The sequence below is a fragment of the Plectropomus leopardus genome, chromosome 8 (assembly GCF_008729295.1).
Source record: "Plectropomus leopardus isolate mb chromosome 8, YSFRI_Pleo_2.0, whole genome shotgun sequence".
NCBI lineage: Eukaryota > Metazoa > Chordata > Actinopteri > Perciformes > Serranidae > Plectropomus > Plectropomus leopardus.
In genome coordinates, this window is record NC_056470.1 from 17,351,644 (window position 1) to 17,378,047 (window position 26,404).

The window sequence follows — 26,404 nt, forward strand, 5'->3', positions numbered from 1 at the left end:
ATTGCTTGTCCGTTGTTTTCCTTCTTATATAAAGTTAAACATTCATCCGAAATATTTTGGTAAACATACAGTAATAAAGCAAATGGCAAATTGTCTCGTCCACTAATTCACTGAAAGTGCAGGAATATTCAATATCAAGCCTAAATCTCTCCAATGTCTTTTTTTGTTACAATGCTTTAATGCGATGCAAGTAGTATGTAAGTTAAAAATATAAATGTTTGCAAAGCTACAACAACTCAATAATTAGTAAGTGAGATTGTATTTGTGTATCAGGATACCAGTTAATAATGCTGAATGCCTCTTCCAGACCAAGACGCACCAGCATCGTCGTTGTACAGCAGTTACAAGGGAGTGCCCTGAGTCAACGCAGCAGCAGGTGTTCTCGCGAGATCCAAACTGCCCTACCACTCGCTAGTGCAAGATGGAGAAGCAAATGTAACACGCATTCGAGGTAAGCAAAAACACTTCTTCCACAGTATGGGCATGGGTTTTAGCTAACTGTGGCATTCACGTCTCTTCCTTAACAGCCACCATCGATGATTCACACCCGTCACTGCGATCCGAGACCCCCAAACTAGTGTCTTTTTAAGGGTAAAGTCCGGATCCTCTGCTATGTAAACCGCCATTTTTAATTTAGCCATGATCCCACTGATAGAGCATTGTGCGGAGCTCTCGCTGCTAGCTAGTTAGCTCGCGCGAAACCCGCAAACATACATGCCACACAGACACACATACACACACTCATGTCCCCTGTGTGTGGGTATGTGCGCCTCTGGACAACTACAAGTCAATGCGGTACCCTCGTTCAATGACTACTCCCTGCCCCCGGGAATGATGATACAAATAACCGGTGAGAGTCATTATATGAGTCAGATTTGACTTTTAGTGATCTGCTAATATTAGCCGTTAAAGCTGAATTGGAGCCGAAGTAACTAACGTTAGCCTAAACTGCTAGTGAACACAGCTAACGTCACCTAACTAGCTTTTAACTTTGCTAACGTTTGCGCCACTATTTACTTAACTTAACCGTAACTGCGTAACGTAAGATATAATAACCACAGCAATGTCGGCATTAAATATGAGCTGATTTCACACGGTTACAACTCGCGTTGTTAACTTGGGACGGGTAAACGAGTTGAGGAGAGTAATAATGATCAAACTGCAGCGCTATCAACGGCCATTAACGATACGGTGTTTTCTGATGTAGCTGACCTGATTAGTTCATTCAGTAGCTAATGTTTCTGCAGCGCTGTTGTTTATGGAAGTCGCGAAGTTGTCGCTAATAATAAGAATAATAATAATGACTTCTTTTTAAAGACACAGAGAAAAGGTCCATAGCGTACTAGACTATGTATAAAAATACAACCGATACAATACGACAAAATAGAAAATATGCAACACTTCATTACTCAAGTTCATAAAAAAATTTCAAAGGACTGCACCCACAAACAAACTGGAGCGCCAGTGGCTCCTCAGTCTGGATGCAAACTGGATTGAGCTCAACTCAGATTAGGTCAAAGTCTGAATAATGCAATTTTTTGAGACAGAAAGCCAACACATATATCGATACGTACGATTTCGTATTATGGCAGAGAAGATAGGCACACCGACATCAATATTTAGCTGGCACTACACCATCGTGGAAGCTTCAGAGAAGCAATCTCATGCCATCATTATCATTATTATTATACCTAACTACTAATGCACATCATGTTCACGTCTTTGAAAGCAAGTGATGCTTCTTAGTAAACACACAGACGGTGTAAAATAAACTTTGGTTCTTGTCATCTTCTCAATCAGTGACCACTGTATAGAATTTTATTTTGAACATGCCAGTTAAAATGGGAAAATAAAAATAAAATATAAGCAAGAAAAACAACACCAGAATGCCTGTCAGACATATTCAGACAACATAAGTATTATTATTATTATTATTAAACATGAATATTCTCAGTTTCTGCCCCAGTATTCACCATACACACCTTGATCAAATCAAACAGTCGAGGCAAAACAAGAACAGATCATTCTGAATAACACATGCACACACATAACAAAACAAGGAAAACACATTAAAAAAAATTCACACTGTCAAAAGCAACCCACCTATCTTGTATCCTGTCTCACTGTGCCCGTTCCTCTCTCTGTTCTACCATCTCATATCCCTTCAGTGTTTTGTTTTTAAAAACTTGTTTAAATGCATTAAATGTTCTGCATGTTTTCAGTGCCATAACAGCTGTTCCATAAATTTACCTCTGTGACTATAACTATGACAAATGAAAAAGAGGAGTGGACCTGTTGCTAAGTATGCTGTGTTGATTTATTCTCTTCCAAAAAACTGGCTGAGTTTATTCATTTTTAACAATCCTTAGATGGCACAAGTTGATCACCAGCTTCGGCTGCAACAAAGTGGACATGTAACTTTGAATGTACTCTTTGAAGATATGTACCCCAAATGTGGCGCATTGTTGTGATTTTAATTACAGTTATTTAAGTTCCAGATAATTTAAAACACATGTCATATAAAACAAAGCACTGCCTACAATTTTGCATTATTCATAATGAGGCTTGCAGTTTGACTGACATAACCAAGGCATGTGCAAGTATATCAAAAGCAAAGTAAGTAAAGTGTCGGTAAGGTGTTTTGCCAGTGATCAAGCTGCTTGAATTTTCTTTCATATCTGACTGGATTGTTTTTGTGTTTTCAGATCGTTATAGGAAACTGCAAAGCAAGCCAAGGATGAGAATGGTGGAGCTATTGAACCAAAGCGGTTTCTGGTATGTAGAGCTAACGTATTTAACACATTGACTAAAATTGTTGTGGTGAAACACATGAACACATAAGGGATACATAGATTTGCAAAAAATACTTGCTTCCATGCCTGTACTCCCCTACAAAGTAATTTAGTTATTGCTCAGGGTTGATATCATGAACCACACATAATAAACAAGAAGACAAAGTTGTTTTCTGCATTTCTCTACACAAGTCGACAGGCAGTGAAATAAGGTAAATCTGAATAACCTTTTCTTTTTTTTTTTTATTAAACAACCTTATGTTTTTCACATTCCTTAAAAAGGAAGGATTGTATAGCACCTTTCATGGGTATTTCACCCTGAACAATATAAACTTAATTTCCTCTTCCCTGTGGTCTTTCTCTATCCTTTCCAATAGAGATTGGCATGATTTACTGTAATTTGCATGTGTCAGCTGTAGTTCATCCCATTACAATGGAACTCAGTGGCAAAGGGATTTTGCTGCTCATACCACCAAAAAAATAGTTTGGAAAAACTCACCAACTCTTAGAGGCTGACCAGAGTGAGATTTTCAAATGGTACACTCAATATCTGAGAATAAGAAAGAGAAGAGAGATCCAACAAAGATTTTTCCTTTAACAGAAACTATTATCCCCGAAATTTGTTTGACAGTAAAGAGCTGTGACCAAATACAGTAAATTATGAGATATTAAATAAACTGGTGTAGATATCAAGTCATTTGAAAGAAGATTAGTATTTAATTTTGAAATAAGAAAGATATGGATAGAAATTCATAAGAAGCATTTATGCAGTGGGATTTAGATTTGCACATCTGCCAATATAATATCAGTATTTGTGATAAACCAATGTCAGCGGATGTTGAAACATTTTTTGAAAACAAGGCTCTTATTTCCCATGATAATCCAGAGATGTTGTTAAGAGCTTCATTAAGCTGGTTACCAACCTTCCTGATGTCTGCTTTAAATTTGCATACAAGTGAACATGTAAATGAAAAGAATAGAGATAATAGAGAAAAAATAAATATTGCCAAGAGAAGTGTTTGTTGTATTAAAAAAAGGTGTAAAAGTTGGGGTTGAAGTAAGAACTACTAAAAGAAAATGGGAAACATTGTTTTAAATAAATCATGATGCTAAGGGACAGCACAGACTCCAAACAATATATGTCAGCAGGGGAAATACTCTTTCTATTCTTTTTTGTAGTCCTGCTGAGTTTCATTAATTGGTGCATCAGTCTTGGATAAAGACTGACATGCTTACTGTAAAAAGCAGCTTGTGTTGTTCAGATCCTTCAGTGAATCACTGATGTTTAACTGCAAGGCACTGTCCTGGAAATTGTGTCTGATATTTGATGGATTTTACAGCATTAATAATAATGCTAATCAGTTACTATTACATTTTTTTTTGCACCATCATAATGTCAACCAATGTTGATGTTTGTTCTGGCATTACAGACATCACACAACTTTGTCTGTGTTATGTTCAAATTTTAGAGGCAATATGAGGGGTATGGTCACAAATAAAACTGCTAAAATGTCAACATGTGCACCCCCCAAAATAGGCAGATTTAAATTTTGCACTGCAGTTATGTAGATTAATTAGGCTGGCTGAAAGAGAAAGAATGAAGAATTTGTTTACTGTCTGTTTTTTTTTTTTTTTTTCAAATTGGCAATATTGGTTATGTGACTAACCTTAAAAAACATTCATCTACTGAACTGACTTAAGAGACTTAAAGTTTATTAGTGCCATCATTAGTAAGCCTTGATCAGCTGGCATAATAACTAGGATGCTGAATACCTCTTTGCTTCATTGTCACCTGGTTTAGTCATAACCCAGATATAATCGTAGTAAATACAAGGTTCCCGAAGAGTCTTAAAAAAAGGAAAAGAAAAGGAAAAAAAGGCATTAAATTAATATATCTAAAAAAAAGGCCTTCATTGCTATCGAGAGTCTTAAAAATGTTCAAACATAGGAAGCAAGATTTTATTCATCATTTTTTTCTGATATTGCACTGTAAAATCTCAAAATGATTGGTCACATCTTTTTTGGTTAAATAATTTAATAAATTCCTTTTATTAAACTCATCATGACGGGCAGTGGAATCTGAAAATTGTCCAGAATACAGGGCAGAAATGCCAGATAATTCTCACTTCTGTAAACTAAATAGACACCTTTATAATAACATAATATGTTCATCATCTTCATGCGTTTCAGTCTGAAAGAGGTTGGTTTTCCAACATTTGGTGTTGATAATCTAACTTTTTTGTTGGACATAAAAAGTTATGTTTTATATTATGATAAAAATTTGGGGAAAATTGTCCTTCAAATTTGGTCATTAGAAAATTGGTCTAACACTTAATTTCAGGGAGTGGCATAAAAATGTCTGAAATCTTTCTTGCTTTAAGCTGTAGGAACCCTAAAGTATGCTCTTATGATATGAGTTTTACCCTTTATGCATATGTCAAATACTGCAACTGTGTTGATTTACTGTGTTTCATTACTTACATATTTTTGATTCTCTGTACACGATCAGTCGCGAGTTTGCTGCTTGTGAAGCACATTTAAAAATGCATTCTTCCATTGGGAGGTTGACAACTGTGCACGGGATAGATTTTTACGAAAATCATAATGCATGCCCATGTAGCCATCATTATTCTTGGGTTTTTGGTCGTTTGCTGTCAGGAGGAGACCCGTGTTGATGTTAAATGTTAAGGACCGCATAAAATATTAAGGTGATGTGTTCCACAGAGCACCAGTTGCCCTATATTAACATGCACTGCATCGATAAACAGTGGCTACTGATTCCCTGCCGTAACGTTATTCACTTTTTGCACACTACCCAGAGTCATGATGACTGTGCCAACAGCTAGTGCCTATGTGCTAGGGAAACAAGCGCGGATACTCTGAAAAATAACACAACGGACGGATGAACACACTTCTGTAACGAGTCGGTAGCCGGTAGTCATTTTGTCTAAACGAAAACTGAAAACAGAACTCGCAGTGTCACGTTATACCCGTCCGACAATGATTCAGCGAGTTATTATGCGTTTCTGCCTGCTATTCAACTAACGGGAGCTAGCTCGCTAGCTAGCGCGTGCTACGACTGTCTAGCCGAGGAACCGGGGTAAGAGCCTTAACAAAGTAACGTTACCTGGCTCTGCATACTTGACGCACACCCATCTTACTGGCGCTGATCACCGAGTGGTGTTTACGGTTTCGTTTTTACTTGGAGTGGGGATGGTGCAGGAGTGGGGAGTGCGGTGTTCTTTTTGCGGCCTGCACAGCCCCGACCTAAATTAGTCAAGAGTCAGGTCAGGACAGCATGGTGAATTTGTTAGATCTGGATTGACAGCTGTGGCATAAATTGTGAGAACTGCTTGATTTTTGGTTAGCTACATTTGAGTGTTTGCCTTTGATTACCCACACTACTTGTTTGGCACTTGTCCGACTTTTATATGGTCTGGTGGTATTCAAATGCTTTGAAGTATTTCAAAAGAAGATCGTTTGCTAACCGGTAGCTCACAGTTAGCTGGTCAGGGGCTAACATCAACTCCGTAGCAACCGTTACCGATCTATTTCTTTGGTACGTTGAGCCTCTCAACGTGTCTTGTTTCGTCAGACGTGTTGCTAGCCAGCCACCAAGCAAACCGGAGTCGTTTTTGACAAGTAACTGCAGTCCAACATGTGTGTGGTGACTTGTTAACAATAGGTAAATAAGGTTATGCTGTTAGCTAGGGTGACGTTAGCTTGTTAGCTAGGTAGCTATAACTTAAACCTGTCAGCGTCAAGTCGCTAGAGTTGATGATGGGAAAGCACACAGTGATGCAGCGATATCTTTCATCGAGATTTCACTTGGATTCCCAAGTTCGAGAAACGTTAAGTAAATGCGTTAGGCCATTAAATAGGGCCCAGCCTAATTTAATTAACTTTGTGTCGTATGTTGCTAGTTAGCCACTAGCTAATGCTCTTCCTCAGTCTGCTTTGTGATGATCAGACCTTGCTTCATAACCTAAACAGATTTCCTGGGGTTATCACATTTTAACTAATGGATGTGATCAATCGTAGGTGAGCTGTAACAGATTTTTTGTAAAGGGAAAAAAACCCACTGGCCTTATAATTTGAGTGCTTTGCCAAAATTCAAGCTTGATAGTTGCTTGTCTGTGTTTTGTCATTTTTTTTTTTACATTTCCTATATAAATAGACAGAATAGACTGTTAGGCATTGTGTTATAAAATTGTATGTATCCAATTAATTACAAGCATTATGTACAGGATTCTTGGGACCATCCTTTCTTGAGATCAAAATATCTTATAACTTAGTTTACATATTTTGTAATATATATATATATATTTTGTTGTGGTTGCTTGTTTGATTTTTTTTTTTAACCATCATTTTGCAGATAACGTGACTGGAACATGCTGTTGAGTGGGTATTGCCAAATTATTTTGTGTAAGTACATTTCACATGCCATGTTATGTACTCCTACAGTTATCAGTTTGTTTAGTTTTAGAATATGTAGATGTTTATTGTACTATATCTTTCTTATTTACAAATAATAACTCTGTTGTTTTTATCGTTAGCATCATGTATTCTTTATTTATATACATGGTAATTTCTCAACAGGAGGAACAAATAGAGATTATCGACAATGAAGGTCGACAGAAGCAAGTTAAAGAAAACTCCTACGGAAGCTGTGAGTATACTTGATACTTCCCTCATAGCCATTTTAGCCTCACTAGTGCCTAATTTGCATAAAGTTGAGATAACTAAACCAAGCTTTACTATGACCAGATGTGATAGGAACCCATGATGGGGGCACAGCCTGAGATATTTTCTGTAGAACATGAGTGCTTAGTAAGAGGTTATGCATACTTTACTGTTGTTTGTGCAAATCTTAAACCTCTAACATATCAGACGCCTTCACCCACTCCTCCTTATCCAACCAGTTAAGTGCCTCTTTTACTATTCCCCTTTTGCAAATTGATTTACTGACGAAGGGACTGAAAAAAGGAGTAAGGCAGTCAGATGCTGGCCTTTGTGACAATGTTGATGTATATTCTATAGGTGCTTCATAATAAAAATCATAGCAGTGGTGAGTATGTAAGCAGCAGCAGCAGCAGCATTGCATTTTGGTTTTACATAGCAGTAACACAGCACTTAGATAGTTTAAAGGAAAGCAGATCCCATAACTATAATGTTTGTATCTGTTAAGCTGTCGGTATGCTTCACCAGAACTGCTTGTTGGTTGGTTGACTATGTTGAGCCAATCATTTTGAGTAGTGACACATCTGAGCTTAGGGCATAGATAGTCATACCTTGGCCTTGCACATAAACAGGACAAAAATACTTCTAGTGCTGGTCAGCGAGGTTGTCTGTAAGTTCACAGAAGAAATATACACTTTAACAACACAGCAATGCTGAACTGTGTTATACTGTTCTATACTATGTTAGTCAAAAAGAGGCATGCACTCTGCTTGACTAACCATTTTGTGCTCCTTCTGAACCAACAGCCTGCTGACTGCAGGATACTTATAGAGAAGCTCAAAGCATGCAGTGATGAGCAACTGCTGGTTGAACTTCAGCACATCAAGACCTGGAATATTGGCAAGGTAAGCCCCAAAGAAAAGATGGAGAAGCACCTCCCTTAGTGTTTTCTTTGGGAACCCTGTCAAAACTGTATATCTGTTTGGACAGGGTTCCCGCTAGTCAATGATTGTGTGAAACTTCAGTGACATCAGCAGTGTATTCCAGGAATTTGATAGGAACTGGGGCATATTTTGGAGTGTTTCTACACTAAACTGTCCAGTTTTAAAAGTGCTGCATTCATGAAAATGGCATGTCCACATTACAGTTCCAGATCGTTTTGTTGTAGAGACCTCTTCCCACAGTTAAACTCACCCAAACATCACAAATTGGCATAAATACCAGTTACTGAAATGAGCATGAAATTAGCTAATTTATACTACATGCTGACTATTAGTCATTCTCATGCAGCTAAATGGAACTTCATTATTTTAAGATTATGGCATCCTATCAACATACATAAATATATACATAGAGGCTAATGGCAGCAGCTATGCTGTGTTATAAGCTATATCACCATTTAAAATTACTGATAAAAGTAAAAGGCGACAAAGGTTTTGTCCTGTTACTTGTGTGACTGGGCAGGCAAGAGACAGCTGATTACTCTGCTCAGTGTCCTCTGCTCAGTCCCATCCTGCTCAGTACAGCTGCAACTTTTGTCTTACAAAGGAATGAGTATGAAATGATCATTTTATAGTGGCTTATTCATACTACATGTTAACCATCAGTCAATCTCAAACTGCTATGCTGTAAATCATTATTTTAAGATTGAAGTTTTGTCTGAAAAGGTCAACATAAAGTTAATGACAGCGTTGTGCGAGGCACTACAGGGAAGGTTAGAGGTGACATAAAAGGTCTAAGGAAAATGCTATAATGCCATGTTTGTGTAGATAATGGGCTGAAATAGGTTTTTTAGATTTTATATTTAACTAGTTTAATGTCATTGTACCTTTGGATAACATGCCCTTCAAGGTGCCATAGTTGTTCATTAAGTAATTTCTACTCCCTTGTTTCTATGAGTATTTTGAATTTGCATGTAATCCCTCATCTCCGCCATAAAGCCTAAAAGACAAATAATAAAATGGGTAGCTGACAAGAACAGGTATGCTGGGAGTGCGGAGAGTAGCAAATCAAATGTTGATACCACCCTGAGTATAAACAAATTAGAGGTGTTAAAACATGGATGGTGGTTTTCAACAGATTTTTTGTACACTGTTTCCACATGTCCCAACTCCAGAAACTATTGCCTATAAACACTCGATGAGTCAAACACAAACCAGCCAACTAAGCCAACTAAAAAGTAAAATTTTGTAATTCTCATCCATGCTGTGAGTCTTTGTAGTTCACATCAGGTTCATTGAAGGGTATCTGGGTTCAGACTTCATCCATATTAATAATCCTTCCTATATTCAGGACGTAGTACCATGTGTCTTTGAGGAAAATAGAAAATCCTGGCATATTTTACCTTTACTTGATTGATCGCTGGATGTGATTTTGTTTGTCTTCAACAGTGTGAGCTGTACCACTGGGTGGATCTCCTGGACCGCTTTGATGGCATTCTATGCGATGCAGGCCAGACAGTCGAGAATATGTCATGGCTGCTGGTGTGTGACCGGCCCGATAATGGACAGCTCAAAGCTCTGCTTTTGGCAGTGCTCAACTTCACAGCCCTGCTCATTGAGTATAGCTTCTCTAGGCACCTCTACAGCTCCATAGAGGTATTCTTGACCACCACTCTGCTTTTCTGGACTGTGCATATGTCACAGAGGCAAAAGTATAGCAGCTCACTAACTTTAACCCTGTGTCATCTCTCTCTCCCATCCTGTTCACAGCACTTAACCACCTTGTTAGCGTCATGTGACATGCAGGTGGTCCTGTCTGTGCTGAACCTGCTCTATGTGTTCAGTAAGCGCTCCAACTACATCACAAGACTGGGATCCGACAAAAGGACGCCTCTACTGGCTCGTCTGCAACACCTGGCTGAGGTCTCGTGAATGCCATTGTTTTCCTTTTGCAATGATTCCAGCTGTCCCTCAAGAGAAAGAGCTGCATTGTTTAGTCTCTTTGTTCTCTTTTACAGAGCTGGGGAGGAAAGGAGAATGGTTTTGGTCTGGCTGAGTGTTGCAGGGATCTGCTTATGACGGTAAGAATTTCACAGAGTGACGTTTAATAACTGTCTCCATCAACTATCTACAGCTGTGGGCCTATTAGTTTTATGTTTATGAATAAAGGCTGTCAGAGAAGACTAATTAACCATTATTTATAAACTATCTCTCCTTACAATGCTGCCCCCTGGTGGTTTGTGAACAGAAGTACCCGCCCAGTGCCACCACACTGCACTTTGAGTTTTACGCTGAACCAGGCCCTGAGGTCAAGGTAGAGAGAAAGGTGAAGACCATAACATTTTTTTATCATTACACAGTGAAAAATAATTACACTTGTGATATAGTGTTGATGGCTGAACTTCTTTCTAACCCTTTCTGAACTCTTATTTCCCCAGCAGACTAGTAGTAACACACTACACTATATTCACATCGAGCAGCTTGACAAGGTACAGTCTGATCAGAGTTGTGTCATTGATATTTAGGTAGCAATACCTCTGGTTCTTCATTTTGCACTTGTTCTTTGTCTCTCAGATTTCAGAGAGCCCATCTGAAATCATGGAGTCGCTGACAGTGATGTACAACATCCCTAAAGACAAACAGACCCTGCTGTTCACACACATTCGACTGGCCCATGGTTTCTCAAATCACAAAAAGAGGTTGCAAGCGGTGCAGGCCCGACTACATGCGATCTCTATACTGGGTGAGTAGGAGCCCTTCCTCATATAATGTGACAAAGGATTTTGTTCTGAGTTTTAACTTCTGACATTTTCTATGTCTTCGCAGTGTATTCAAATGCACTCCAAGAGTCAGCCAACAGTATTCTGTATAATGGCTTGATAGAGGAGCTGGTGGATGTATTACAGATTACAGACAAACAGCTTGTGGTAAGAACATAGTTTGCTTTTTCGGCTTAATCACTATGTTATTATACTATGCCACAGTTGTACTGTAATTGTGAAATTACAGATAGCTTCAAGTACTTACCAAAACTATTTTCCGGTTATTTTAATGTGTGTGTTTTCTAGTGTCAATGCAGTAGTGTAATAAGTCCCTTTTCAGTTTTCTGAAATGCTGAATGTGGTTTTGTTCTTCAGGATATCAAGGCAGCATCTTTGCGCACTTTAACTTCGATTGTCCATCTGGAGCGGACGCCCAAGCTTTCCAACATCATTGACTGCACAGGCACTGCCTCCTACCACGGCTTCTTGCCTGTGTTGGTGCGCAACTGTATACAAGCAATGATCGGTGAGAATGCAGCCAAAAAAAATTGTCAAATAGTTCAGCGCATGAGGCACAAGAAAGTGGGAGAATAAAAATGGAAGCTTGTTTATTAACTTTTGATTCCTATTCCCTAGATCCTCTGATGGAACCTTACCCACACCAGTTTGCCACTGCACTCTTCTCATTCCTCTACCACTTGGCTAGCTATGATGCTGGAGGAGAAGCCCTTGTGTCATGTGGTATGATGGAAGCTCTTCTAAAGGTATATCCTGATCCTATCAGTATGTAATTAACAATTGTAGTTCTTCCTAAAAAGAAAAAAACCTGCCCTTAAGCCTATATCTTCAGAATAGACACCATCAAGTAAATATATTTGTCTTTGTAGGTTATCAAGTTCCTGGGTGATGAACAGGACCAGATCACCTTTGTGACACGAGCAGTGCGGGTCGTGGACCTCATCACCAACCTTGACATGGCTGCCTTTCAGTCCCACAGCGGCCTTTCCATTTTCATCTGCAGGCTAGAGGTTAGTTATACTTTGCATTTATCTATTCCTGACACAGCAGCCTTTAGCTACTGAGTCACTGAAACTTCTGCCAAGCCCCTGGACGCACTCATTCTTCTCTCCATCACTCTGTCAATTACTTTGTATATGCAGCATGAGGTGGACCTGTCCAGGAAAGAGTGCCCTTTTGTCATCAAGCCAAAGATCCAGAGGCCTAGTGCAGCTGTTGAGTCTGAGGACATGGATACAGACATGGAGAGTAAGTCACTATTTCTAAAATCTGAGGAATGTTTTCACATTCAGAAATGTATATAAATTAAGGTTTTAATTTTAAGTTCCAGAATATTAAACATTAATGCCGTATGAAGAATCTCACAGTTGTGATCATTTCCCAACATTGTGTGTTCTCACAGTGTCAGAGGCCATGGAAAGCAGCCCTGGACCATCAACATCTTCCGGTTCCAGACCAGAAGCGGACCACCGACCTCAGAGCAGTGCTGCTAACATGCCTCGTGCAGGTACACACACAAAATGCACGCAAAAAATAGATAAAAATCCACACACCTGCCTCTATTGTAGTCTGTCATTACTGTGACACTTTGTTTTTCTAGGTATGCAGTGTATCCCCCAGAGGGCGGCTCTGTTAAAGTCGATGTTGAACTTCTTGAAGAAAGCCATCCAGGACCCTGCCTTTTCTGATGGTATCCGCCATGGTGAGTCATTGGCTTCCTCTTACTTGCTCTGTAGATTTGAGATCAAGGGTCTTGCACTAATCTTGTTTATACATGTTCAGCGGGTTCTTAAATTGTGTCAAGATATTTACGCGTCCTTATGCAAATATTGGTTGTTAATGTGTGTGTACCCTCTTTTTCTCACAAGTAATGGATGGGTCGTTGCCTACCTCACTCAAGCACATCATCAGTAATGCAGAGTATTATGGCCCTTCACTGTTCCTCTTAGGTGAGTTCATAGTAGTGCTTTAGAAAAGCCCTTAAAGTACACTTCTGACTAAGCAAATTGCTTTCACTTGACCTGAAATCAAAGTTGATGTCCTATTAAACTAGGCGTCAACTGGAGAAGTGTAGTGACTGTAATCAAATTCACAATGTGCTTAATTAATGTCATGTTAAAATTGTCATCATGGCTTTGGGTTCTGATCTCCTTTTTTCTCCCCCCGTGCTTCTGTCTCCATCTTTTGGGTTTGCAGCGACGGAGGTTGTGACGGTGTTTGTGTTCCAGGAGCCATCCCTGCTCTCCTCCCTGCAGGATAATGGTCTCACTGATGTCATGCTGCATGCCCTTCTCATCAAAGACGTGAGTTTCCAGCATTGCTCTTGTGTGCTGTTTTTTTTTTTTTTTTTTTTGGTCTCCTCCTTTTTCCAGTGTCTGACATTTAACGACAGTTCAATGTTATCTGTCTGTTTTTTACTGTCCTTGTCTCAGCACCTGTAACAAATTAAATATCTGCAATCATTGAAGTCTTTCAGCAGTGGCTTAAAGACTTTACTAACAACTACAGATTTAAATTTTTGATTACTGCAGCCCTCAGCTCTTCTGGCTCATTTGCTTTGGGTGTTGGTTGACTGTCGGTGTTAAAATGGTTGCAGTATATTTTTAGGTCAGTGTGTAGACCTTTGACTTTAGTCATAAAATTAACAAGTAAAATGATTAAATTATAAGCTTTAGTCTGAAGTAGTTAGAGTCGCCTACAGATGGATCAAAACATACCTGAACCTCCTCACACAGATGCTGAAAGGGGCGAAATGTCATCTTTAAAAAAAACCTAATGTCTCCCAAACTAACAATGACCCCATTTACATTATTTTAGTATGAAGCTAGATAATTTTTTTTGTATTTCAAATCACATTGCTGTACTGTAAATTCTACATGAGATGTATGATGGAATATGCAGTAGTAGACATGCATGAAAAAATTAATTGACAAATTTGTGAAAGCCTCCATGTCTTTATGCTGCTTATTGAGTTGCATCATCCAGTTATGTACGTTAACATATACAGAGTTGCTTAATTCCAGCTCTGAGCACTGTTTCTAATGAAGCGCTGTGCATGGGCTTTATTTCTATGACAACAATCTCTTAACATTAATGTAACACTCTCTTAACAGTAGGTTAACTACACAGCTAAAATCAAGCTCACAACGCACACAGTAATAACAGCACATCACTCACCAGCTAAATACAGTGTCTGGCCGATGTGCTCCTAAATGGGCTTTTCTGTTACTGTTGTGATAGTTTCTGACTGGCCTATCATACGGCTCTTTGTATAAACTATGTAAGGGTTACAATGTAAGCCAGCGTTATTAAAAGGCGCATGTTGATGTTGGGTATTTGATGGGGAAAGCGGTAATGAGTTTCATTACATTCACCCTCTTGCACCTTTGTGTGTGTGTTTTAAATCTTTATTGCCTATTCTTCATTGTTTTTCTTTTCCAGGTTCCTGCTACCCGTGAGGTGTTGGGTTCTCTCCCAAATGTGTTCAGCGCCCTGTGCCTGAATGCAAGAGGCCTGCACTCCTTCGTTCAGTGCCAGCCGTTTGAGCGACTCTTCAAAGTGCTTTTGTCCCCTGACTACCTGCCTGCCATGCGGCGGCGACGCAGCTCAGACCCATTAGGTGAGTTGGCCTGTTTGTGCTGCTATATTAAGATCTTCACCTGTGGAACCTGCTTGAGTAGGTGACATGCTCTGTGTTTGGCTTCAGGTGACACTGCATCCAACTTGGGCAGCGCTGTGGACGAGCTCATGAGGCACCAACCCACTTTGAAGACTGATGCTACTACTGCCATTATTAAGGTAGTATACCTCCATTTACGAGCAGTACTTCTTGTGTCACCACATGATTCGGCAAGATAATAAAAGCTAACTTCTTGTCACAGTTACTGGAGGAGATCTGCAACCTGGGTCGAGCCCCTGAGTACATCTGCCAGAAACCATCTATCCAGAAAGCAGATGGCACTGTGGCAGTGCCACCAGCACGCTCCAGCCATGCTGCTGAAGAAGCTTCAAGTGAGGATGAAGAGGAAGAGGAGGCCCTCCACACATTCAGCCAGCAGCAGGGGGAACCAGAGAGCAACAGACAGTCAGTGCCACTTGAACTGTATGACGCTGAGTTTATAACACAATAGAATAGAACAAAAACTCTTTACAGACTTAGATTTTGTTTTTAAGTCAATCAACTAGATTCATAACATTTTAGCTGGTGGTCACTTTGATGATGTTTGGATTCTTGCAGGGTGGTGGGCACTGAGGAGCGGATACCCATTCCTCTAATGGATTATATTCTGAATGTGGTGAGTGTGGATTCTTTGACAGTTTCAGTATTGTTTTGGATATGTTGTGAAATATTCCAAGCTATAAGCAGAGCTCAGCTGATGGCTCAGTTTACTGATTTGTGATGCAAATGTTTTCTAGATGAAGTTTGTGGAGTCCATACTAAGCAACAACACCACAGATGACCACTGTCAGGAGTTTGTTAACCAGAAGGGGCTGCTACCTCTGGTTTCCATTCTGGGCCTGCCCAACTTGCCCATAGACTTCCCCACCTCTGCTGCCTGTCAGGCTGTGGCTGGTGTCTGCAAGTCCATATTGGTAAGCACAAAAGAATAACAGCTGGAACAGCAGATATGAACATGAGTGTAATGTGACAGATAACACTCATGCTCGTTTAATAAAAACGTCAAAGAATCATCAGTTTGCTTAGTACTTTTTTTCTTCGATTCTCCCCCCTAGACTCTCTCTCATGAGCCTAAGGTACTTCAGGAAGGCCTGTGCCAACTGGACAGTATCCTGACATCTCTGGAGCCACTTCATCGACCAATTGAAGTGCCTGGTGGGTCCGTGCTTCTCAGAGAACTGGCTAACGCGGGCCATGTCACCGACGCCACGTTGTCAGCCCGTGCCACACCACTGCTACATGCTCTGACTGCAGCGCATGCCTACATCCTCATGTTTGTCCATACTTGCAGAGTAGGACAGGTAAATATACATTTATTTTCTTAACAAACTGAATTACCCCCCCATGCTGTACTTACCTTATTTTTGTTGATCAGTGTTTAAAAGATCTAATTACAGCCACTGTATTGTATGTCAGTGTGGTGAACAAAAAATTATGCAGAAGGATAAATCGTTTTAATGGGCACTGCATTTCACAGAATTACCTTCACAGCTAATGATCTTATCTATTCCTTTTATCACTCAGGTGTGCACAATTGTGATACATTTATAAATAAGATAACATGTTAGAGGGGATGTTTACCAAAAAATATATTTGTTTTCTAAATTCTTGAGGGGGTTCTTAAAATTTGCGACCATTTCAGATGGTTCAGAAGCTCTGAGTGTCTCTGTTCTCTTTCTTAACAGAGTGAGATCAGAGCTATTTCAGTCAACCAGTGGGGCTCCCAGCTGGGCTTAAGTGTTCTCAACAAACTCAGTCAGCTCTACTGCTCTCTGGTATGGGAGAGCACCGTGCTGCTGTCCCTTTGCACACCTAACAGGTGAATCTCTTATCCTTTACCCCCTTATTTGAACTGTTTGATCAGCTGCAGCCCTGTAACACCTCTCGCTTCTGCCCAACAGCCTGCCTCCAGGATGCGAGTTTGGTCAGGCTGACATGCAGAAACTGGTGCCCAAAGAGGAGAAGCCATCTGGCAGCACTGCAGCAACCGGAGCCTCTGGCTCCAGGAGAACTGGTAATTTAACCATTTAATTTTGTTCACTGAAAACTGCCATGTCCCTGGAACACCCTCCAACAACTTCAGTCTCCCCTTCCTTTATCTAGCAGAGTCTGAGGCAGTGTCTGTGGATTCATCTGCTGGTGGACTGTTGGAAGGCATGGGTCTAGATGGGGACACCTTGGCTCCCATGGAGACCGACGAACCCACTGCAGCCGACCCGAAGGCCAAGTCCAAACTTACCCCAGCTATGGCCACCCGCATAAAACAGATTAAACCGCTGCTGTCTGGTGAGATGATTTCTTTGACACACAATCAAGTTTTTAATGCTGTTAATATTTTAGCAGATATATTTGCCTAAAATCCCCATGAGTTTATTGTCCCTCACTAACGTCTTTATGTCTTACCAGCTTCATCTCGATTGGGACGGGCTCTGGCTGAGCTCTTTGGCCTGCTGGTGAAGCTGTGTGTCGGTTCCCCAGTACGCCAGCGTCGCTCCCACCATGCCACAAGCACGGGCACTACCCCCACGCCTGCTGCCCGGGCCACTGCCTCTGCCCTGACAAAGCTCCTCACCAAGGGTCTAAGTTGGCAGCCCCCACCCTACACACCCACCCCTCGTTTTAGGTAAGAGCAGACTGGCTCAGCCACTGTTTTCCAATGTTACACGTGAGGTGAGGGGTGATAATGAATGTTGTTGGTTTTTTGTCTGGCAGGCTGACTTTCTTCATCTGCTCAGTGGGTTTCACATCCCCCATGCTGTTTGATGAGAGGAAGTATCCCTACCACCTCATGCTGCAAAAGTTCTTCTGCTCTGGGGGTCATGATGCCTTATTTGAGTAAGTCCCACCCTGTAGACTTAATCACTGTAACGTTGCGCTAACAACAGCACTGGTGTTATTTATGATGGAGAGAGGGTGCTTGATTGGAAAAAAACATTTATAGCCTATAGAAAAAAAAAGTTATACCCCAGTCATCCCCTCCTCTGATAGATATTGGTTCCATATTAGAACCGATTACTTAATGCCAAGTCTCAGGTACCCATGAAAAAAAATAAATTGCGGTTCTGCTTATTGGTTCCTAAATGTGACATAAAAATTAATAGTGCAAACAAAGGAATTCACAGTGGGTTGGTTTGTATGTATACTATATATAACAAGGTAAAGCAGTGAAAATATTCTAAATATAGAGTATGTTTAAAGTGGTCGGAATTTCTTTTAATATGGACCTTTTTTAGGCGGCCTAAAACTAATGATAAGGCAGAGTTTGCTCAGCACCGTTTGATAATATGTTCGCGTTTTTCTACCTTCCTACTGTAAATAAGCATTGTGATTCAGTCTATAAAGTGACATACTGAGATAAATAACAGTAATTTGTCTTCAAATTTTGCTTGGCAATATCCACAATATCCAAATTTCTGTGTTGAACAGGAGCTTTATTGGTTGTGTTGCTTTTCTGCAGGACATTTAACTGGGCCCTTTCAATGGGCGGGAAGGTGCCTGTGTCTGAGGGTCTGGAGCATACTGATCTACCAGATGGGACAGGGGAGTTCCTAGACGCCTGGTTAATGCTGGTGGAGAAGATGGTGAACCCAAGCACTGTGCTGGACTCACCCCATTCCCTGCCAGCCAAAATGCCCGGGGTCACACCCACCATGCCCCAGTTCAGTGCCCTTCGGTTCCTCATTGTCACCCAGAAGGTCAGTATCTACTAGGTTTAGAACAGATAAAACTCATTAGTTTGTGTTTTCAACATGGGAAGTCAAGTAAACATTGTGTGTGGCACTCAAGTGGTTGAACTTGTGAGAACACAGTTGCCAGAGAAATGAGAAAAGATATTTGTAAGATTCTCGGCCTGTTCTTTTTTTCACAAATGATTGTTCTCTGTTTTTGCATTTCTGCATTTTAAACCATGTTGGAAAAGAAGAAAAGAGAAGGCAACAAACTTCAATGACTTCTGCAACTTTCAGAATATTACAAGTTATGAATATAAATAACATAGCAGTACTTATTGTATTGTACTCCATTGTTAACATGGTCAAAATCACCATCAAAGTTAAAATGCTCTATACTCTCTCATATGTATTTTTATATGAACTCTAAGGTTAATTGACATTGTCCTACCTAGGGATGAGAGTTGGAGGACTTGTCATGAATGTATGTTGGAACTTCATATGGTAACAAAGTTTCTCCTTCATCAAGGCTGCGTTCACCTGCATCCGGAGCCTGTGGAACAGGAAACCTCTGAAGGTCTATGGAGGCAGGATGGCTGAATCCATGCTGGCCATCCTCTGTCACATCCTGAGAGGAGAGCCTGTTATCCAGGAGCGCTTGGCCAAAGAGAGAGAGGGGGCGGTGCGCCCCGATGATGAAGCAGCCTCCACTGTTTCTTTGGCACCCAGTGGGGCCCCTGGAGCATCTACAACAGCTGGAGAGGCACCAGCAGCTGGTACTGGCACAACACCTGCAGGGCCAGCAGGAGGATCAGCTGATGATTCAACCAATTCTACCCCCCGCCGTGAGCCTCAGGTCAACCAGGCCCAGCTAACACAGGTATTTGGGAAAGCTCATGACACTGTGGCCCCTTTTCTCAGTCAGTTTATGGCATCAGTTGTTTCCTTTTGTCACCTTTACATTGCACTTTTTTCTACACGGTCATACGAGTGGGTTTTTTATCTTCGGGCTAGCAGTCCAGGAACGAGTGTTGTATTTTTTTCTTTATTTTTTCTTGTATTGTGTGGTATTGTATGTAGTTTGACAACTTTTTCTGCATACAGACTGTGGTTAGTTCCTGCAGCCTCATTATTTTCAGCTTGCTGTGCCACTACTGCTGGAGGTTTTGACAGCACAGGTTAACTACATAATTGTATATTAGCGCTATCTAGGCGGCCCTGTAAGCAAGACACTAAAACAGAGGCTCTTTGTTTACCAATCTTCCTCCCCCATATTCTGCATGCACTGAATCCTGGGCCACCATTTGTTTTATAACAGGAAAGATGCAGAGGGAGAGAGAGGCACGCACAGGTCCGCCAGCAGCATCTCCAGCAGGTATAAGAGCCACCAGGGAGAGTGGGAGAAAGTTAGAGGAGGGAAGGAGTAAAGGATAGAGGAAAGTTTGAGAGGTAGGACTGAAAAAGGAGTGACCAGTTTGGACCAGATTGTTTAGATTTATACCTTTTTTTTTTTTGAGGCAGAGTGTGAGGATAGTGTTGTGACAGAAAAATCTTTTGAGTGTTTTAGAGATATTAGAGAGGTTGTGTGCATTTAATCAAAAGCAAGAAGGGAAGACAAGGAGTGAGTGGATGAGTGTCTCCTGTCTTCATAACATAAGCAAGTATCTGACCAGGGTTCAGTTTTCACCGGTTTGTGACCAGGAAAATCTCTGAAGTCTGACATTTTAAATCTCCATCATAATTTCCAGCAAAAATAATTCCCTCTGAAAATATGTAGGCCTAAAATCATCTCCTCACATTTAATCTGTTAAATATGGACTTTTGTTACATCATGTAAACAAACCACGCACCTGTCAGCCGTGCACTCAGGATTATACTGGAGACATGACCACTTAAAAGATAGCCAAGTGCCTGCTATCTCTCTATGTGTTTTTTTTTTAAGTAAAAAAATGTTTCATAATGTGATAATTACTGGAAATTACATGCAGTATAGCCAACAGCAAGTAAGTTGTTATTAGCAGCACTCATGTACCACAAACTTTTAGCTCCCTGGCGATGTCCTTCAGCAAGTCACTACCTTATTTAGATTTTTGTGGGTGATATGTATATGTATATGTATGTATCTAATGGTCACAAATCAGCTGTACTGTCCACTGTCCACTGTGGAGCTTTCAAAGCATGTGACAGGAAGAAATGGAAATAGAGCACTGTCAAAAGTTCAGCTCAAAACACTGCACAGCAATGTGTTGCTCGTGGCCAGTTAAATCAATCTGAAATGTATCTGATTTTGTTGCTGACACTCCCTCATGTTGCATCTAGTTAAAACGCGGTAAGTTGATGGAAATTCTTTGTTTTATGTGTTGCCCCAACAAATGCAGGCTTGCGTTATATGCATTTGTTTATTTTTGAAAAAGTGTTGTTATGCACGAGTCTATTCAGTAAAAAGATATTTAACCAGAATTTCTCCCCCTTGTCTGGGACTTTGAAATCCTCCGGGACAGGTGAACAGGCACCAGTTTTTATAACGGAAACCCTGTGTCTGACTTTACCTGATCATTGGTGAAAAATTTCAGTCCTTTCCCAGCGTCTTTATATTTGCCCTTCGTTCATGTCACCGCCTCTGTTACTTTTTTATAAAGAACATTTCTTGTGTGTTGTTTAGCTGATGGATATGGGTTTCTCAAGAGAGCATGCCATGGAGGCCCTACTGAACACCAGCACTATGGAGCAGGCCACAGAGTACCTGCTCACTCACCCTCCTCCACTTCTTGGCGGAGCAGTAAGAGTAAGTTTTCATAGACAAAAACACATACTTAAATTCTTTGTAACTGTCATGAGTCATATTCAGGCAGCTAACGTTGTTGCCCTCGTCCTCTTTAGGACCTGACTATGTCTGAGGAGGACCAGATGATGAGGGCCATCGCCATGTCACTCGGGCAAGAGGTCAGCATGGAGCAGCGCTCTGACTCTCCTGAGGTCTGTCACCCTGACTGCTCAAATTACATTAAAAAACATTTCACTTTAAACTGCCTGCTGCTAAATGAAACCTCATGAATAAATGATTAACCGTTTATATGAGCAGCTGTTGAGATTATTTCTGTGTCTGCTCCAGGAAGCGGCACGCCGGCGGGAGGAAGAGGACAGGAGAGCTAGAGAGCGGGCGGAGGAGGAGGAGGCCCGCTGCTTGGAGCGTTTCATGGAGGCTGAACCACTCGACCCCCAGGAGCTGCACACTTTCACTGACTCCATGCTGCCTGGCTGCTTTCATCTTCTGGATGAGTTGCCTGACACAGTCTACCGACTCTGTGACCTGCTGATGACTGCCATTAAGAGGAGTGGCCCGGAGTACAGAGATCTCATCCTCGGTCAGGTTGTCCGCCAGGTCAGTGGATAAAATCAGGTTTACATTGCGGTCTACTCTCATTTATGATCAGACTTCAGGTCCAGTGATTAAGGGGGATGTGGAATGAATATATCCCTGTTTTTTTGTTTCCAACATCCTCTTGTATGTATAATGTCGGCAATTGAGGCAGTCATGTATTTTGGCTTCAGTGTCAACTGAGAGTTGTCAGATGCCTTTATGCTTTTAGTTGAATACAAGTTGTCTTTGTTTCCGTCTTTGCAATTGATTGTTAGGCATTTTAGAGCAAATTGTTTCAGCAAGTGAAAAACATACATTGAATGCAAATGCAGCTTTGTTAGCCATTATGCTTGTTTGTGTTATCATTTATTACAAATGACCCTGAAAGCGTCTTTAAAAGTCAAGGCTTGGCAGTAGCAGTGCAGCATTCTAGTACCAGCTTGATTGTGTTCATGTTGTGTGTAGGTGTGGGAGGCAGCAGACGTGCTCATCAAGGCTGCTGAGCCCCTGACTACCAGTGACACAAAGACTGTGTCTGAGTGGACCAGACAGATGGCCACGCTCCCCCAAGCCTCCAAGCTGGCAACACGAATTCTGCTGCTCACATTACTTTTCGAGGTAACAGAAACACACCCATTAAAAGTTGTAGCCTTAAAATGATCACTTGTAGAGGATGAAGCCATTTTTTGTTGTTACTCTGCACACACCCTAAACAATCATTTCTTGTTGTGTTTTTTTAACTTTTTTTCGGAAGGAACTGAAGCTGTTAGGCGCAAGAGTCGTAGAGAACAGTGGGATTCTTGATTTGCTGATCAAGCTGCTTGAGGTTGTGCAGCCCTGTCTACAGGCTGCCAAAGAACAGAAAGACATCCAGACACCAAAGTAAGTTTTGTACAGCCCGACATAATAATCTTCATTAACAAATATTACACCAGCTTTTAATTATGTTTGTGTTAAATTGCTGATGAATTTATATTTATCATCTAAAATGACTGTTTCTCTGCAGATGGATCACACCAGTACTGCTGATCATTGACTTCTATGAGAAGATGGCAGTCTCTTCAAAGCGCAGGGAACAAATGAACAAGGTACTTGTCAGTCTTTAAAACCAAGAAACCAAGCTACAGATTGTAATTCTGAACTTAAATATAGAAATAGAAATGCTAAGTTACAAGCACAGGTATAGACTACAGTGCACTGTGGGTTTATGAACGGAAAGTGTAAAAGTTGGTAGAGAGTAAAAATAAGAAACGCACATTCATCTGGTATGTCGGTATTTCTTGACACAATTAATAGTTTACCGCATCGTCCCGTGACAGGCCTCTTGACTGTGTGCTCATTTTTCTTTGCTTTCTTTATTCACGACTTGTTTAGATTGTAGGGTACTGATTATACAGGAGGTTTGCAAAATGTGATTATAAATGCAATCCCATGCAACAGTGTTTGCATAAATACAATCAACTTTATAATAAATGTTTGTTGCGTTTATGTTAGGGATGTGCACGACTAATTGATTAAATGTTGCTACCATCACTAGGCAGCACAAGGAAAACTAGTCAGTTTAAGCTGTTACTAAAATTACTTTAATCATGTACACATTGAAATTACATATTGATGTAATTTGCACTGAAATGTCATTTCTTTCTTGTTGAATGATGCTCTATAAAAATAGCTTCTGTTAGCTTCTAAACACAAGATAAAAAAATGGGAAAAAAAGGAAAAAATTTAAATTAAACATTGGTCTGTTTATATGACCTACAGTTGGCGAGATGGAAAATAAGACAAATGTGAAATCTCGTAAAACCAGCACAGTTTGGCAATAATTTGATTTCATTTCGTGAATTGTTGTGCAGTGTTCATAATGTATGGTGCAAAGTTCCAAAAATGTCAGCAATATTTAAAATATGATTTGGTTACTTATAACAATTTCAAATAACTTAAAATATGGGTAATAACTTCTTCAGGCAATGTTTAAACTGATAGTTTAACTTGTGCTTAATTATTACTTCTTTCTTCTCTTTCTCTCTTCTTTCTGTTTTTCGTACTTTTAGACTAGTCCAGCAGTCTAAGTTGGGACTTCTGTTTGAACGTCAGGGATTTTAGTCATCAGGAACATCACTAGTTTAACTCGACATTAACTAGTCCCTAGTTTACGTGGAGTTACTGGATTACTTTTGTGCATTACACTGTAAGGTGTTATTTCGTGCATACTCTTTTGCACAATTAACGAATTCTTTCGGTCTGACTTTAGTATCTACAACCCAATGGGAATAACTGGAGATGGTTTGATGACCGCTCAGGCCGTTGGTGCAGTTACAGCGCATCAAACAACAGTACCATTGACTCGGCATGGAGAGCTGGGGAGAGCAGTGTCCGCTTCACAGCTGGACGCCGCAGATATACTGTGCAGTTTAACACCATGGTGCAGGTAAACACAAACACTTTCTCCACTGGCAGAGAATACGCAAAAATGAAAAATCCATGGACTCGTCAGTTTATGGTTGATTGTGTTAGTACAGTTTGCTGGATTCCTATGTTTAACTAAAACCTTTCTACTGGACAGGTAAACGAAGAGACTGGTAACAGGAGACCAGTTATGTTGACTGTCCAGAGAGTCCCTCGCATGCCCAAACCTGCCAAGGCTGGTAGCATTACTGACTCAGACAGAGGAGAGGGAGAAAGGAACAAAGCCGAGGAAACCCAGACTGATCTGGACTCAGGAGCAGCAGTTGAGATGAGCGTTCCTAAAGATGATTCCAGTCAGCTGAAGGAGACCACGTCTGGACCCTCATCTTCCCTGGAGACGGACAACTCTCAGGGCGCCGATATTGTCGTACAAGGCCTGACTGAGGACATGACCACCGTTCTTATTCGTGCCTGTGTCAGTATGATCAGTGTTCCAGTGGACCCAGACACCCTCCACGCCACATTGCGTCTGTGTTTGCGGCTTACACGCAATCACCACTATGCTATGATGTTTGCTGAGCTGAAGAGCACACGGATGATTCTGGGGCTGACGCAGAGCTCTGGCTTCAATGGTTTCACTCCGCTTGTTACTCTGCTGTTCAGACACATCATTGAAGATCCGGCCACGCTGCGGCACACCATGGAGAAGGTTAGTCTATTCTCATACTGTCTAAATGGAGCTCACAGTATATGAAGATACTGTCAGCTAGTTTTGCTGCATCAACAATTTATTTTTGCTGTAAGTATGGCATTTTCTGTCTGTTGAAAATAAACGAATTCCTGCTATAGGTGGTGAGATCGGCCGTGACCAGCGGGGCAGGTAGTACAACCTCAGGAGTGGTGTCAGGCAGCCTCGGTTCCAGAGAAATCAATTATATCCTTCGTGTCCTGGGCCCTGCTGCTTGCCGTAACCCTGAATGCTTTGCTGAAACTGCCAGCAACTGTGTCCGCATCGCCCTACCTGCACCACGGGGGGCTGGCACTGGTGAGTGTAAAAGCTTTTCTAAGTCTGTGTGGTAACTACTAGTGCTGTAAATTGGATTGCTAGTTATTTTGTTGACTAGTCGTGGCTACGTTTTTTTTAACCTGATAAGCTCATGCTTGATGTTTTATTTTACAGCCTCTGATGATGAGTTTGAGAACCTTCGAATTAAGGGGCCCAATGCTGTGCAGCTGGTGAAGACCACTCCTCTGAAACTGTCCCCCTTACCCCCTATCCCTGATACCATCAAGGAGGTCATCTATGACATGCTGAATGCTCTGGCTGCCTATCATGCTCCTGAAGAACGTAAGATGTGTTAACATGATCCTGACAGCTGTCCATTTGAAGGAGTACAAGTTCCTTCAATGAAAATAGTCATTTTAACATTTCAACTAAGTGTGTGTGTGTGTGTGTGTGTGTCACAGCTGAGCGTCCAGAAGAACGTGCAGCAGCGGTGCCTGGTGGCCCAGACCTGTGCCAGATATTGCAGGATGTTGGTGATGACGTTTACCAGCAGTACAGACTCACCAGGCAGGGCAGCGACTTTGACTCCCAGTCTGCATTCCATATCAATGTAAGTCTCAAACACAAGTTGTCTTGTATTGAAAAATCAAATGTGTCATCATCTCCTCAGAAGATAATAGAACTGTGTCTTTTGCTCTCAGGCTCAAGTGTTCTCTGCTGATGGAGGCGTGGCTGAGTCTTCTCAGTCAGGCACACCACAAGGAGAAGGTGAGTTACAAAGGTGTAACTGCTTATATCAGATGTTCCGCTATCCGTAATCACATTGTATGATCAACTGTCTGATTGCATTGCATTTATGGCAAAGAACTTTAAAGCATGGTAATAGTCTGTATGCCAACGCTATAACAGCTAATGATGGTCCTAACGACTAATTTCCCTGATGAATAAACAGCAGTTTGCACTTAGACTAATCTAAAAGTAAGAAAACACTCCACTCAAAAAAGCAGTCAGAATTGAGCAAAAGGTTAAACATTGTCTGATAAATATTTTGTATATTATAAGAGCCATTTGAAATTGTTAACATTCTTCAT

The 26,404-nt window shown here is 41.0% G+C and overlaps 1 protein-coding gene across 11 annotated transcripts in view; it reads left to right on the forward strand.

The window, feature by feature from the left end:
- The first annotated feature begins 365 nt into the window (after positions 1 to 365).
- Positions 366 to 26,404, forward strand: part of huwe1 (HECT, UBA and WWE domain containing E3 ubiquitin protein ligase 1) — a 48,992-nt gene continuing 22,953 nt past the window's right edge. For 5 of the 11 annotated variants that reach the window (XM_042491403.1, XM_042491407.1, XM_042491412.1 and 2 more), the window contains exons 1-46: positions 366 to 451; positions 2,706 to 2,775; positions 7,168 to 7,217; positions 7,392 to 7,461; positions 8,279 to 8,377; positions 9,863 to 10,069; positions 10,184 to 10,336; positions 10,432 to 10,494; positions 10,662 to 10,739; positions 10,852 to 10,902; positions 10,988 to 11,156; positions 11,240 to 11,340; positions 11,551 to 11,701; positions 11,812 to 11,939; positions 12,063 to 12,203; positions 12,336 to 12,441; positions 12,596 to 12,700; positions 12,794 to 12,895; positions 13,062 to 13,142; positions 13,390 to 13,496; positions 14,635 to 14,812; positions 14,900 to 14,991; positions 15,075 to 15,295; positions 15,431 to 15,488; positions 15,610 to 15,786; positions 15,928 to 16,173; positions 16,558 to 16,691; positions 16,774 to 16,886; positions 16,976 to 17,158; positions 17,279 to 17,495; positions 17,585 to 17,707; positions 18,330 to 18,567; positions 19,070 to 19,420; positions 19,859 to 19,915; positions 21,203 to 21,325; positions 21,421 to 21,516; positions 21,653 to 21,922; positions 22,367 to 22,519; positions 22,656 to 22,783; positions 22,908 to 22,989; positions 24,153 to 24,329; positions 24,465 to 25,016; positions 25,157 to 25,352; positions 25,488 to 25,655; positions 25,775 to 25,923; positions 26,015 to 26,081. In XM_042491403.1, coding sequence (XP_042347337.1) covers positions 7,417 to 7,461; positions 8,279 to 8,377; positions 9,863 to 10,069; positions 10,184 to 10,336; positions 10,432 to 10,494; positions 10,662 to 10,739; positions 10,852 to 10,902; positions 10,988 to 11,156; positions 11,240 to 11,340; positions 11,551 to 11,701; positions 11,812 to 11,939; positions 12,063 to 12,203; positions 12,336 to 12,441; positions 12,596 to 12,700; positions 12,794 to 12,895; positions 13,062 to 13,142; positions 13,390 to 13,496; positions 14,635 to 14,812; positions 14,900 to 14,991; positions 15,075 to 15,295; positions 15,431 to 15,488; positions 15,610 to 15,786; positions 15,928 to 16,173; positions 16,558 to 16,691; positions 16,774 to 16,886; positions 16,976 to 17,158; positions 17,279 to 17,495; positions 17,585 to 17,707; positions 18,330 to 18,567; positions 19,070 to 19,420; positions 19,859 to 19,915; positions 21,203 to 21,325; positions 21,421 to 21,516; positions 21,653 to 21,922; positions 22,367 to 22,519; positions 22,656 to 22,783; positions 22,908 to 22,989; positions 24,153 to 24,329; positions 24,465 to 25,016; positions 25,157 to 25,352; positions 25,488 to 25,655; positions 25,775 to 25,923; positions 26,015 to 26,081 — 6,436 coding nt within the window. In that variant the 5' untranslated portion in view covers positions 366 to 451; positions 2,706 to 2,775; positions 7,168 to 7,217; positions 7,392 to 7,416. Of the gene's footprint in view, positions 452 to 2,705; positions 2,776 to 5,650; positions 5,893 to 7,167; positions 7,218 to 7,391; positions 7,462 to 8,278; positions 8,378 to 9,862; positions 10,070 to 10,183; positions 10,337 to 10,431; positions 10,495 to 10,661; positions 10,740 to 10,851; positions 10,903 to 10,987; positions 11,157 to 11,239; positions 11,341 to 11,550; positions 11,702 to 11,811; positions 11,940 to 12,062; positions 12,204 to 12,335; positions 12,442 to 12,595; positions 12,701 to 12,793; positions 12,896 to 13,061; positions 13,143 to 13,389; positions 13,497 to 14,634; positions 14,813 to 14,899; positions 14,992 to 15,074; positions 15,296 to 15,430; positions 15,489 to 15,609; positions 15,787 to 15,927; positions 16,174 to 16,557; positions 16,692 to 16,773; positions 16,887 to 16,975; positions 17,159 to 17,278; positions 17,496 to 17,584; positions 17,708 to 18,329; positions 18,568 to 19,069; positions 19,421 to 19,858; positions 19,916 to 21,202; positions 21,326 to 21,420; positions 21,517 to 21,652; positions 21,923 to 22,366; positions 22,520 to 22,655; positions 22,784 to 22,907; positions 22,990 to 24,152; positions 24,330 to 24,464; positions 25,017 to 25,156; positions 25,353 to 25,487; positions 25,656 to 25,774; positions 25,924 to 26,014; positions 26,082 to 26,404 lie in introns of those variants that run through there. The other 6 variants (XM_042491406.1, XM_042491408.1, XM_042491405.1 and 3 more) reach the window with 6 other exon arrangements.